General features: G+C 42.6%; 1 protein-coding gene across 3 annotated transcripts in view; it reads left to right on the top strand.

Annotated features, from left to right (window-relative positions):
* prex2 (phosphatidylinositol-3,4,5-trisphosphate-dependent Rac exchange factor 2) overlaps positions 1-13,021 on the top strand; it is a 675,068-nt gene that overhangs the window by 180,482 nt on the left and 481,565 nt on the right. For all 3 annotated transcript variants that reach the window (XM_078540383.1, XM_078540384.1, XM_078540381.1), the window contains exons 5-6: positions 2,658-2,759; positions 5,344-5,505. In XM_078540383.1, the coding sequence (XP_078396509.1) occupies positions 2,658-2,759; positions 5,344-5,505 (264 nt within the window). The remainder of the gene's footprint in view (positions 1-2,657; positions 2,760-5,343; positions 5,506-13,021) is intronic.

Genomic DNA, 13,021 nt, shown 5'->3' with positions numbered 1-13,021 from the left:
CTGCACACAGGCAAATGTAGAGTATTGCATTACACTTCTAACTTGTGCTTTGTAGATGGCGGAAGGGCTTTGGCGAGTCAGGAGGTGAGTTACTTGCCACAGATTTCCTAGCCTCTGACCTGCTGTTGCAGACACAGCTGGTCCAGTTAAATTTCTGGTCAATGGTGACTGTAGGATGTTGATTGAGGGGGATCAGCAATGGTAATGCTATTAAATGTCAAGGAGAGGATGTTGTACTGTGTCTTGTTGGAGATGATATTGCCTGGCATTTGTTTGGTGTGGATGTTATTTGCTGAAGCCTGAATGTTACCCAGGTCTTGCTACATGCAGGAACAGACTGCTTCAGTATCCGAGGAGTTGTAAATGGAACTGAATATTGCAATCATCAGTGAGCATTCTCACTTAGGGCCGTATGATGCAGGAAAAGTCAGTGATGAAACATTTGAAGATGGTTGGGCCTAGTGCACTGCCAGCTGTGATCTTTAGGCCTGTTCCATCAAATATATACTGGTTAAGCTATATGTGCTGGTAATTCCTCCCTTCACACAGCAGTAATCAGACGCTTAGGGCATGCAATTGGCCAATGCCAGGAGTGCAAAATAGGCTCATGGGGTTTGACAGCCGATATTTCAGTGGGCCCGATCTTCTTTCCACTGAAGTTCATAAACTGATATTTCATTCTCTTTGTTGAGGCCTATTTCCTGTCATTTTAACCTGGTTTGAAATTAAAGATGGTAATATTTACCAAGTCAGTGAAGAATAAACGCTGGCATGGTGAAAAATCAACTGCCCATTTGCTACAAACTCATTTTTGTGCAGCTGGTGGAGATCAATTTCACTCCCATAGTACAAAAGAGAACAGTTTCTCATGCATTGACTAATATGATCAGTCACCACGCTCCAAATTTTAAAAAACAATTAATTCACGAGATGTGGGCTTCACTGGCTGGGCCAGCATTTATTGCCCATCCCTAGATGCCCTTGAGAAGGCGGTGGTGAGCTGCCTTCTTGAACCGCTGCAGTCCATGTGACATAGGTACACCCACAGTGCTGTTAGGAAGGTAGTTTCAGGATTTTGACCCTGCGGTAGTGAAGGAACGGCGATATATTTTCAAGTCAGGATGGTGAGTGGCTTGGAGGGGAACTTCTATGTGGTGGTGTTCCCATGCATCTGCTGCCCTTGTCCTTCTAGGCAGTAGTGGTTGTGGGTTTGGAAGGTGCTGTCAAAGGAGCCTTGGTGAATTCCTGTGCATCTTGTAGATGTTACACACTGCTGTTACTGTGTGTCGGTGGTGGAGGGAGTGAATGTTTATGGATGTGGTGCCAATCAAGTGGACTGCTTTGTCCTGGATGGCGTCAAGCTTCTTGAGTATTGTGGAAGCTGCAGTCATCCAGGCAAGTGGGGAGTATTCCATCACACTCCTGACTTGTGCCTTGTAGATGGTGGACAGGCTTTGCGGAGTCAGGAGGTGAGTTACTCGTCGCAATATTCCTAACCTCTGACAAGCTTTTGTCGCTACAGCATTTATATGACTAGCCCAGTTCAGTTTCTGGTCAATGGTAACCCTCAGGATGTTGATAGTGGGGGATTCAGTGATGGTAATGCTATTGAACATCAAGCGGCAATGGTTGGATTCTCTCTTGTTGGAGATGGTCATTCCCTGACACTTGTGTGGCACGAATCTTACTTGCCACTTGTCAGCCCAAGCCTGGATATTGCCCAGGCCTTGCTGTGTTTGGACATGGTCTGCTTCAATATCTGGAGTCGCAAATGGTGCTGAACATTGTGCAATCATCAGCGAACATCCCCACTTCTGACTTTATGATGAAAGGAAGGTCATTGATGAAGCAGCTGAAGAAATCCAGATCAGTCGTCACTGACACATTGTCAACTGTGCTTCCAGCTTTCGGCCGGCTTCACTCGTCTCTGCTCAATCTCTTTCACTTCATGACCTTCCACTCCTTGTCAAATGAAAATTTCCTGTCCTACAGATTTTTCTCCCTTCTTACAACCTCACTTGTATTAAATTAAAACTCACCACACGTTCTTGTACTCCTGTTTGTTCTCTTACAAAAAACTGCTGAATTCCTTACCTCGTTTACTGTATCTTTCCTGCTACAATCTTCTAACATACGAAAATAAGCTTGGTGTCAACTTGTCACTGCTATGTAATTTACCTCATCTCTCACACTCTTTTCAACCTTCTTCAGAGCTGGGTCATATGGACTCGAAACGTTAACTCTGTTTCTCTCTCCACAGATGCTGCTAGACCTGCTGAGTTTTTCCAGCATTTTCTGTTTTTGTTTCAGATTTCCAGCATCCACAGTATTTTGCTTTTACCTGATTAAAATGACTTTAGTTTTAAAGTTCTCATTGCTGAACTTTAAATTCCAAAACATGTCACCTTCATGTGAAGAAGCATATTGGAAACCTGCTATACTAGTGTGTCATTAAAAATATGAATTATGGAAATACAAAAGGGTGGCTAGAATGAAAGGATATTTTTGATAATACCAGCTTTGACTTAATGCATGTGTAGTCATTGCAATTGCTGATGATTCTTCAGCACAGGAACTGTTTGATAACTGCGGAATAGACTATGCAATTATCAATTTATGTATGATCTAATTAGTCATTTTGCATCTTGAAACACAAGGGCTGCATGCTGCTGGCAGGACGGAAGAACCCTGACGTTCCACTTGAAGGATATCTAGTTGCTCCCATACAAAGGATATGCAAGTATCCACTTCTGCTAAAGGTACTAAAGATAATGATATAAGTTGTTACCTGACACCGATTTTCTATTTTGAATATGTTAATGTACTAGTTCCCCTCCCACACCGAAGGAATGAATTAGTATCCAGGACAGGATTGATCTTTAGATATTTTTAAATTAATATTTGCTATTTTGCATGCACTTTCCTTAATTTGGTGTCTTTTTCATAACATGGTTTCACTGTTACTTGGCAGCGTTGCTGGTGTAGTCTCTTATGTATAGAGTACTGGGATATTCATAAATCTGCAGCACAAGTAACCCTGCTGAAAAATTGTAACTTAAAAATTAGTGCGGATGCATCTGCCTAGACTGTGGCTCAGCTAAGTAAGCCTAACAAAGTCAAGTTCCACAAGTAAGGAGAAATAAATGGAACAATGTGTTTTTCTGACTTTGGAATTGCTTAAGGCTTAATTATTTAGGCAAGTGTATATTTTTGTTGAATGGAATATTTTTGGAGGCTAGTATCTATAGTTGATATTGGGTGTTTAAGTTACTATACTTAATTAATTTTCTAGTTTTTAATGTAAGAATTATGGATGTTGGTTGCTGTCTTTGTCTCTTTTTCTATATTTTTAATCTGGAACAGCCATGAATTAATCATTTTTTGCAATTTATAGCAGAGTGGGAAGTTTTGGGGTATGGTAGAATAGTGGTCATGTTGCATCTATAATTAGCCATAGTCCATAAGGGGCCATAGGCACCTCCCTCTATTCACTGTAATTCTGCGTTCCACTGTCATTCCTCCCTCCGCCCAGTTTCTGATGTTGTCCGCCTATCCAGTCCTTCTCTGACCTGACCTGTTAATTCTTGATGTTTCACCTTCTATTTTTGCCAGCACCAGACTCTTCACCCCACATTTTCCAGTGGTCATAGTGTCCCAATTTCCACTTCTTCACTTCAGCTAAAAGCCCATGAAATGTTTGGATTCTGATTTTCCGGCAAAGAAACTCATTGGTTCTTCATTCTGCCCAGCTGATTCTAAGGAGCCTCTGCCACAGCCACAATTCTAAAGCTGTATTCCTTTTCTCATCAACTTTTTGAGGCTCCAGCGGTCATGTCACTGGACTGGTAATCCAGCGGCCTGGTCTAATGATCAGGATCTCAACTCCCACCATGGCAGCTGGGGAATTTACATTCAGTTAACTAAATAAATGTGAAATAAAAAGCTAGCATCATATATGAAACTATTAGATTGTCTTAAATACCCACATGATGTCACTGATGTCCTTTAAGGAAGGGAACCTGCTCTCCTTGCCCTCTCTGGCCTATATTTAACGCAGTGCGCAGATAGGTGGCAGATAAAGTTTAATATGGAGAAGTGTGAGGTGATCCATTTTGGTAGAAAGAACATGGAAAGACAATATAAAATAAAGGGCATCCTCTAAAGGGTGTGCAGGAGCAGAGGGACCTGGGTGTATATGTGCAGAAGTTATTAAAGGTGGCAGGACAATTGGAGAGAGCGGTTAATAAAGCATATAGTATCCTAGGTTTTGTTAATAGTGGCATAGAGTACAAAAGCAAGGAGGTTATGCTGAACTTGTAAAAGACATTAGTTAGACTTCAGCTGGAGTATTGTGTACAATTTTGGGTGTCACACTTTAGGAAGGATGTGAACGTAACAGAGAGAATGCAGAAGAGGTTTACAGGAATGGTTCCAGGGATGAGAAACTTCAATTATGAAGATAGATTGGAGAAGTTGGGACTGTTCGCCTTGGAAGAGGAGAAGACTAAGACAGATTTGGTAGAGGTTTCAAAATTAAGAGGGGGTTGGACTGAGTAGATAGGGAGAAACTGTCTCTGCTTGTAAAAGGATCGAGAATGAGAGGGCACAGATTTAAACTGATTTGCAAAAGAAGCTAATGTGACGTGAGAGAAAACTTTTTCACAGAGCAAGTGGTTCGAGACTGGCGTGCACTGCCTGGAAGCGTGGTGGAGGCAGGTTCAATTGAGGCATTCAAGAGGGCATTAGGTGATTACTTGAATAGAAACAATGTGCATGGTTACATGGAAAAGGCAGGAGAATGGCACTAAGTCATAATGCTCATTTGGAGAGCCAGTGCCTCCTTCTGCACCTTAACAGTTCAGTGATTCTCTGATTTTGTGATCCACAGCAACATGGTTATTTCTTCATTGCTCTCTGAAATGACCGAGAAGCCATACTGTTGTATTCAAGAAGGTGTCTCACCACTGCCTTCTCAATTAGGGATGGAGAATAAACACTAGCCTTGCCAGCAGCTTGCCACAACCTGCAAAGAAATAAAAAGACATACAATTGGGTACCATAATCGGGAAAAAGTCAGCAAACATTTCCATTTGCTTGCCAATAAAAAATGTAGAGAATTGTGTCAAAGCGCATAATTGGTTATTATTAAAGTGGTTGTAATGAAATTACAATGAAATTATGCTGGCTTCTCAACCTTGCCAAATCAAAAAGTGTTTACCAAATGCTTCTTCATAAAGAAATAACTCCATGAGGAAAACTAACTCATTTCCTTTGCTTTGCCAAAAGTTGTTAACATTTTTAAGAATTAGTTTTTTGAGGAAATGCACCTTTACTTTTATTTAGGAACTGATGAAGAGGACACCAAGAAGGCATAATGACTGTGCAGCAGTAATTGAGGCTTTGCAGGCCATGAAAACTGTGTGCTCCACTATCAATGAAGCCAAGAGACAAATGGAAAAACTAGAAGTTCTGGAAGAATGGCAGTCTCATATAGAAGGATGGGAGGTATAAATATTTTTCCTAGTTTAAATTTTTACAATTCCAAATTTAAAGCTATGATTTGAGCAGGTTCCAGACACCTTTCCCAGATTGAATTTTTAGCTGATCTAGAGATTTGAAATTTTAGAAATGTCTGATTTATGACAAAATATGCCAATGTTTTAAAGATCATTATTTTCTTGTATGGCAAAATATGCTTTCTTTGAATACCTTTCTTTGAATAATAGAATGATACAATACAGAAGGAGGCCATTTGGCACTTTGTGTCTGTGCAAACTCTTTAATAGAGCTCACCAGTTAGTCCCACTCTATCACTCTTGTTCCATAGCCCTGAAATTATTTCCTTTTCAAGTATTTACCCAGTTCCCTTTTGAAGGTTATTGTTAACCCTGCTTTCACCACCCTTTCAGGCAGTACGTTCCAGATCATAACAACTCAGAGAGTAATTTTTTCCCTCTTGTATCACTCTGGTTCCTTTGCCAATTACCTTAAATCTGCGTCCTCAAGTTTTAACCCTTCAGCTACTAGAAACTGTTTCTCTTTATTTGCTGTATTAAAACCTTCATGATTTTGAGCATTTCTGTCTAATTGCCTTTAAGCCATCACTGGTCTAAAAACAACAGCTCCAGTTTCTCTCATCTATTTAGTCTCTGAAGTCTTCCATCCCTAGTACCATTCTAATAAATCTTCTGTGCACCCTCTTCAAGTCCTTGACATTCTTCCAAAGTATGGTGCCCAGAATTGGCCACAATATTCCAGATAACTCACTTCCTGACTCCTCAAAGTCTGGCCACCATCTGCAAGGCATAAGTCAGAAGTGTGATGGAATGCTCTCCACTTGCCTGGATGAGTGCAGCTCCAGCAACAGTCAAGAAACTCAATATCATCCAGGACAAAGTAACTCATTTTATTGGTACCCCATCCACCACCCTAACCATTCATTTCCTCCGCAGCCAGCGTACAGTAGCAACGGTGTATACTATCTACAAGATGCACTGCAAAACTTGCCAAAGCTCTTCCAAACACTTCTAACACTTAGAAGGACAAAGGCAGCAGGTACATGAGAACACCACTTACAAGTTCTCCTTCAAGTTGCTCACTATTCTGAGTTGGAACTATTTTGCTGTTGCTTCACCGTCACTGGGTGAAAATCCTGGAATCTCTCTCTAACAGCACTCTGGGAATGCCTACATCATATGGACTGCAGATGTTCAAGAAGGTGGCTCCCTGCAACCTTCTAAAGGGCAATTAGGGATAGGAAATAAGTGCTGGCATTGCCAGTGACACCCATATACCATGAATAAATTTTTTAAAAATGGGGGCCAAGCCTGTGTTGTATAAAGATTAAAATAACGTCCTTGCTTGTATACTCTATGTTGTATGATATGCCTGCATGCAATTGTATTGTAAAGGTGCCATTGTAATGTAAAGGTGCTCAGCAGGGCAATGGTTAATGTGGGACTGGAGAGTAGCACTGTCCATGGTATGATGCATAGTGTCACATGGTAATAGATTCAGAGGGAATAGTCTAGAGAGAACACTCTGGAACCAGCCTGCATGAAGACAACAGCTCCATGCATGACCACACCTTGGATCTATAAATAGGTAAAGGTTAACAATAAAGGATCCATGTTCAATTATCCAAGTTTCAAGATCTCACCATTGAGATAACTAAAGAACCCATATTACAACATTCTGTGGCTGTTCGTAAAGCGAAGGAATCTTGTGTGCCTTTTTAACAGCCTTCTGAATTTGTTTTGCCAGCTTCAAAGATTTGTGTACATAGATCCTCGGGTCGCTCTGTTACAGCACCCCCTTTAAATTTGTGTTATTTAGTTCATAGTGCATCTCCTCTTTCTTCTTATGAAAATTAATTACTTTGCATTAAATTTCATATGGAATCCTTTCATTTATTAGCTGAGGCAGAGGATATAAGAGCAGAGGGGTTATGCTGGAACTATATAAAACATTAGGCTATAACTTGAGTACTGTGTGCAGTTCTGGCCATCTCATTACAGAAAGGATGTAATTGCACTAGAGAGGGCACAGAGAAATTCACGAGGATGTTGCTAGGACTGGAAAATTGCAGCTATGAGGAAAGATTGGATAGGCTGGGGTTGTTCTCCTTGGAACAGAGGAGGCTGAGGGGAGATTTAATTCAGGTGTACAAAATTGTGAGGGGCCTGGATAGAGTGCCTATTTATTTTAGCAGAGAGGTCAGTAACTAGGGGGCATAAATTTAAAGCAATTGGTAGAAAGATTAGAGGGAAGGTGAGGAAATATTTTTTCATCCAGGTGGTTGTTGGGGTCTGGAACTCACTGCCTGAAAGGGTAGTAGAGGCAGAAACCCTCAACTTATTTAAAAGGTGCCTAGGTATGCACCTCGAGTGCCGTAACCTGCAGGGCTACAGACTAAATGCTGGAAAGTGGGATTAGGCTGAGTGGCTTGTTTCTCGGCTGGCACAGACACAATGGGTCAAGTGGCCTTTATCTGTGCCGTAAACTTTCCGTGATTCTATGTGCGTGCCCTTTGTACCAGTCTGCGTGATCCTGAAGGCTGTTTCTATCCTCTACATTTCTGAGTTTCATATCAACAACTATTGAACTTGGCAATACAGGTCATAAATATGTATCAAGTAGAGCAGTGGCCCTAACACCAAGCCTTGGGAACACCAGTGTACACTTCTCTCCAGTCTGAAAAACAATTGTTCACCACTACTCTCTGTTTTCTCTCCCGTAGCCAATTTTGTATGCATGGAGATACTCGGCGAATTTCCCGTTCCCACCAGTGGTGGGAATCGTGGCGGGTATCGTGGCAGGTGGGGCACTTAAACTGGCAGGAGGCAAAAAATCTGTTTCTCGGGATAAATTGTGCAAAGTTTGTTCTCTCAACTCCCAAGGGGGGTCGAGTTTTCTGATAAACAATGCCGGTAACCCCGTTTGCATTCATTAGCGTCTCATGCATGCTAATTAAAATGTCAACCCGCCGGAATTAAATTCGTCTTCCAAATTAAGTTCCCCGTCAACTGGTTAACAGACAGAAAACAGAGAGTAGGAATAAATGGATCATTTTTAGTTTGGCATGCTGTGACTAGTGGGGTATTGCAAGGATCAGTGCTTGGGCCCCAGCTATTCACAATCTATGTCAATGATTTGGATGTGCAGATTAAATGTATATTTCCAAGTTTGCAGATGACACAAAACTAGATGGAAGTGTGAGTTGTGAGGAGGATGCAAACGTTTCAAGGGGATTTGGAGAAGCTAAGCAAGTGACCAAAAATTTGGCAGATGGAATACAATGTGGTAAATTGTGAGGTTATCCACTTTGGTAAGAAGGACAGAAAGGCAATGCATGTTTTAAATGGTGAGAGGCTGGGAAGTATTGAACTTCAAAGGGAATTGTGTGTCCTTGTTCACCAGTCACTGAAAACTAACGTGCAGGTACAACAAGCAATTAGGAAGGCAAATGGTATGTTGGCCTTTATTGCAAGAGGATTTGAGTATAGGAGTAATGATGTCTTCCTGCCATTTTATAAAGCCTTGGTGAGACCTCACCTTGAATATTGTGGTAGCTTCGGTCTCCTTAACAAAGGAAAGTTATACTTGCCATTGAGGGAGTGCAACGAAGGTTCACTAAATTGATTCCTGGGATGGAGGGATTGTCCTATGAGGAAAGATGAAATAGACTGAGCCTTTATTCTCTGGAGTTTAGAAGAATGAGAGGTGACCTCATTCAAACATACAAAATTCTTACAGAGCTTGACAGGGTAGATGCAGGAAGGATGTTTCCCTTGGCTGGGGTGTCTAGAACAGGGGACACAGTCTCAGAATAAGGGGCAGGCCATTTAGGACTGAGATAAGGAGGAATTCCTTCACTCGGGGTGGTGAATCTTTGGAATTCTTCTCCCCAGAGGGCTATTGAGGCTCAGTCACTGAGTATGTTCAAGACTGAGATTGATATGTTTCTACATAGTAAAAGCATTAAAGGATATGGGAATAGTGCAGGAAAATGGTGTTGAATTAGAAGATCAGCCATGACCTCATTGAATGGTGGAGTGGGCTCGAAGGGCTGAATGGCCTAATCCTGCTCCTATTTGTTATGTTTTTATGTCAGCACAAGTGGGTGACTAAAAGGGCACCTGACTATTTATAAGGCAACTGCATGTCAACCTTGCTCAGTTGTGTTTTCATCTCCATGGTGAAGCCTGTGTTGCAGCAGATAAGTTCCCAACTCATGGCTCTCATACCATCGAGATCCCAGCAAGGTGTGGAGCTGCCGTTCATTCTGTGCCATTTGCCATTGGCTGCAGTCAGGAGCAGAGATGAAAGGTGGGAAGGAGGTGGATGCCTCTTAGGGGCACATCTGGTGGAGGGCAGCCAACTTGTAACTCCAAACGTCCATCCACCTGGTCTTTCTATGCTGCTAAGGCGATGGTCTCTCTACAGAGTCTTGGTGGTATTGAAGACAAGTGGAAAAGTGTCTGTATGAGGCTTCTTGCACGAGGCTCTCATCACTTATACGCATTCATGTACAAATGGGAGGAACAACCATCTTTGGTCCTCCAGGATGTTCTTTACCTGGAAGGGATGGAATGGGATGGGGATGCCACAACATGGGGATGCCATGTCCAAATGCAGCAAAACCTGGATAGTATCCAGGCTTGGGCTGACAAGTGGCAAGTAACATTCGCGCCACACAAGTGTCAGGCAATGACCATCTCCAACAAGAGAGAACCCAACCATCGCCCCTTGATGTTCAATACCATTACCATCACTGAGTCCCCCATTATCAACATCATGGGGATTACCGTTGACCAGAAAATGAACTGGACTAGCCATATAAATACTGTGGCTGCAAGAGCAGGTCAGAGGCTAGGAATCATACGATGAGTAATTCAGCTCCTGACTCCCCAAAGCTTGTCCACCATCTACAAGGCACAAGTCAGGAGTGTGATGGAATACTCCCCACTTGCCTGGATGAGTGGAGCTGCCACAACACTCAAGAAGTTTGGCACCAGGACAAAGCAGGGCACCACATCCACAAACATTCACTCCCTCCACCACCAGTGTACAGTAGCAGCGGTGTGTGCCATCTACAAGATGCACTACAGGAATTCACCAAGGCTCCTTCGACAGCACCTTCCAAACCCATGATTGTCACCATCTAGAAGGACAAGGGCAGCAGATAGATGGGGACACCAGCACCTGGAAGTTCCCCTCCAAGTCACTCACCATCCTGACTTGGAAATATATCGCTGTTCCTTCACTGTCGCTGGGTCAAAATCCTGGAACTCCCTTCCTAACAGCAGTGTGGGTGTACCAACACCACATGGATTGCAGCGGTTCAGGAAGGCAGCTCACCACCACCACCTCAAGGGCAACTAGGGATGTGCAATAAATGCTGGCCCAGCTAGCGAAGCTCACATCCCATGAATGAATTTTTAAAAATGGAGATCAGGCAAAAGGTTTGGCACTGGCCTACTGGCTTTGAGTTGGAGGGAAGCCTGGAAAGAACATGCTCACTCAATGTAGCACTTCAATTCGTTCACACATCCACTGAGGTGTTGATGATGCAGGCTGCAGTCAACCCTGCCCTGGTAATGGCTCTCATCCAGATGGGGAGAAGGAGGACTCATCGCTGGTTGGCACAGGGCCAGGAGGAGCAAGGGCATGAGCAGCAAGAGGCAGCAGCGCCTCTTTAAGGTCAAGAGGCTGGTGAAATAGACCACTGCAATGACGAGCATGGCCCAGCCATGGATGTATCGTAGGCAGTGCTCTTAAAGGCAATGCCGGAGGTGCCCTCGTATGTCTTGGGATGTGGTTGCTCACATCTGTGAACCTCTCTAGTACGAACTGAGGCTGCAAGGACCCTAGAGGAGTAGTGTGGAGCTCCTGTCCTGCAATGACTGAATGTCTATCTAGGTACACTTGTAAGATGGCACCGTGATCTTTGACCCTATGAGGTAATGGCGGGGCAGGTGACTTTGAGCCTGTTCCGGCATGAGATTCATCCAGCTCCTCACTGATGCATAATTAATGAGTTCATAAAGCAGAAGATCTCATGCCTTTACCCGCCCTGCTGCCAGCTGGGATCATGTTGACTTTCCAGCCTGCCACCGGACTTAGTCTCCAGAATGGAAAATTCTGCCCACTGTCCCTTTAATCCCACGGGCTTCAATTTTTCAACCAAGTCTATTATGTGGTTCTGAAGAAGGCTGGTACTTGACTCAAACTGTTAAGTCTGTTTCTGTCTCCACAGATGCTGGAGACCTGCAGAGTAGTTTTATTTGTATTACATGGTCCTTTGACAATGATTTTTTGAATGTCCAAAGACACCATATCAACTAGGCAAACATAATTAAATCTCCCTGTTACTACATCAAAGAATTCAATCAAGTTGGTCAAACACACTATGCCTTCAACAAATCTGTGCTGGCTTTCATTTATTAACCCATATTTTTCCGTGTGAGAATTAATTTGTACTGGATTATTGTCTCAAAGTTTCCCACCGATATTATTGGGCTGACTGGCCTGTAGTTGCTGGGTTTATCTCTCTCTTTTTGAGTAGGGGTGAAACATTTGCAATCCGTCAGTCCTTTGCACCACTCTCATATCTAAGGATGATTGGTAGATTGTGGCAAGAGCATCCACAGTTTCCACTCTTACTTCCCTCAGCAAGCTGGGATGCATTCCATCGAGACCAAGTGACTTTTCTACTTGGAGGACTGTCAACCTTTTATACATCTCTTCTTTATCCATTTATATTCTGTTCAATTTTACTTCTACCTTCTCCTTTACTGTTTCTGCTTGATTCTCCACCGAATTATGAACCTAACGTTTATCACAACCCTCATTTTCTGTTTCATTTTAATCTCTATATCTTTTGCCATCCAGAGATCTCTAGTTTTGTCACCCTTCCTAGCCTTCCTACTCCATGGGAATGTGTCTAGTCTGTATCTGAACTATTTCTGCTTTGATGCCCCTCCACTACTCATTTACTGTTTTATCTGCTAATCTTGATTGTATTCCACCTGGGCCAGATCCCTCCTGTTTTGGTAAGGATCTGTTTTAATGTTAAGTGTTGTCAGAGTTCTAGAATTAGCTTGCCCTTTACAGCTGTTGTGGTCAAAAAATCTAACCACAGAAAGCTCAGTATTCACTCCTGATACTTCAATCACAGTAATTTTGTGCTCGTAGAATATGTTATATTCGGCAGGCGATGGTGTAGTGGTCATGTCATTGGAATAGTAATCCAGAGACCCAGGCTAATGCTGTGGGGATGCGAGTTCAAATCTCACCATGGCAGATGTGGAATTAAAATTTAATTAATAAATCTGGAATTAAAAGTTAGCCTTGGTAATAGCGACCACAAAACCATTGTCATAAAAATCCACAACAGTTAACGTTTCGAGTCCATATGACCCTTCTTCAGAGCTATAAGTTTTATATAAGTTAACTGTTTTTTTTCCTCTCCACAGATGCCGTTAGACCTGCTGAGTTTTTCCAGCATTTTCTGTTTTTG

The sequence above is a fragment of the Cetorhinus maximus genome, chromosome 4 (assembly GCF_964194155.1).
Source record: "Cetorhinus maximus chromosome 4, sCetMax3.hap1.1, whole genome shotgun sequence".
In the NCBI taxonomy this organism is placed as follows: Eukaryota; Metazoa; Chordata; class Chondrichthyes; order Lamniformes; family Cetorhinidae; genus Cetorhinus; species Cetorhinus maximus.
The sequence above is the reverse complement of the archived record's forward strand: the minus strand, read 5'-3'. Positions and strand labels throughout refer to the sequence as shown.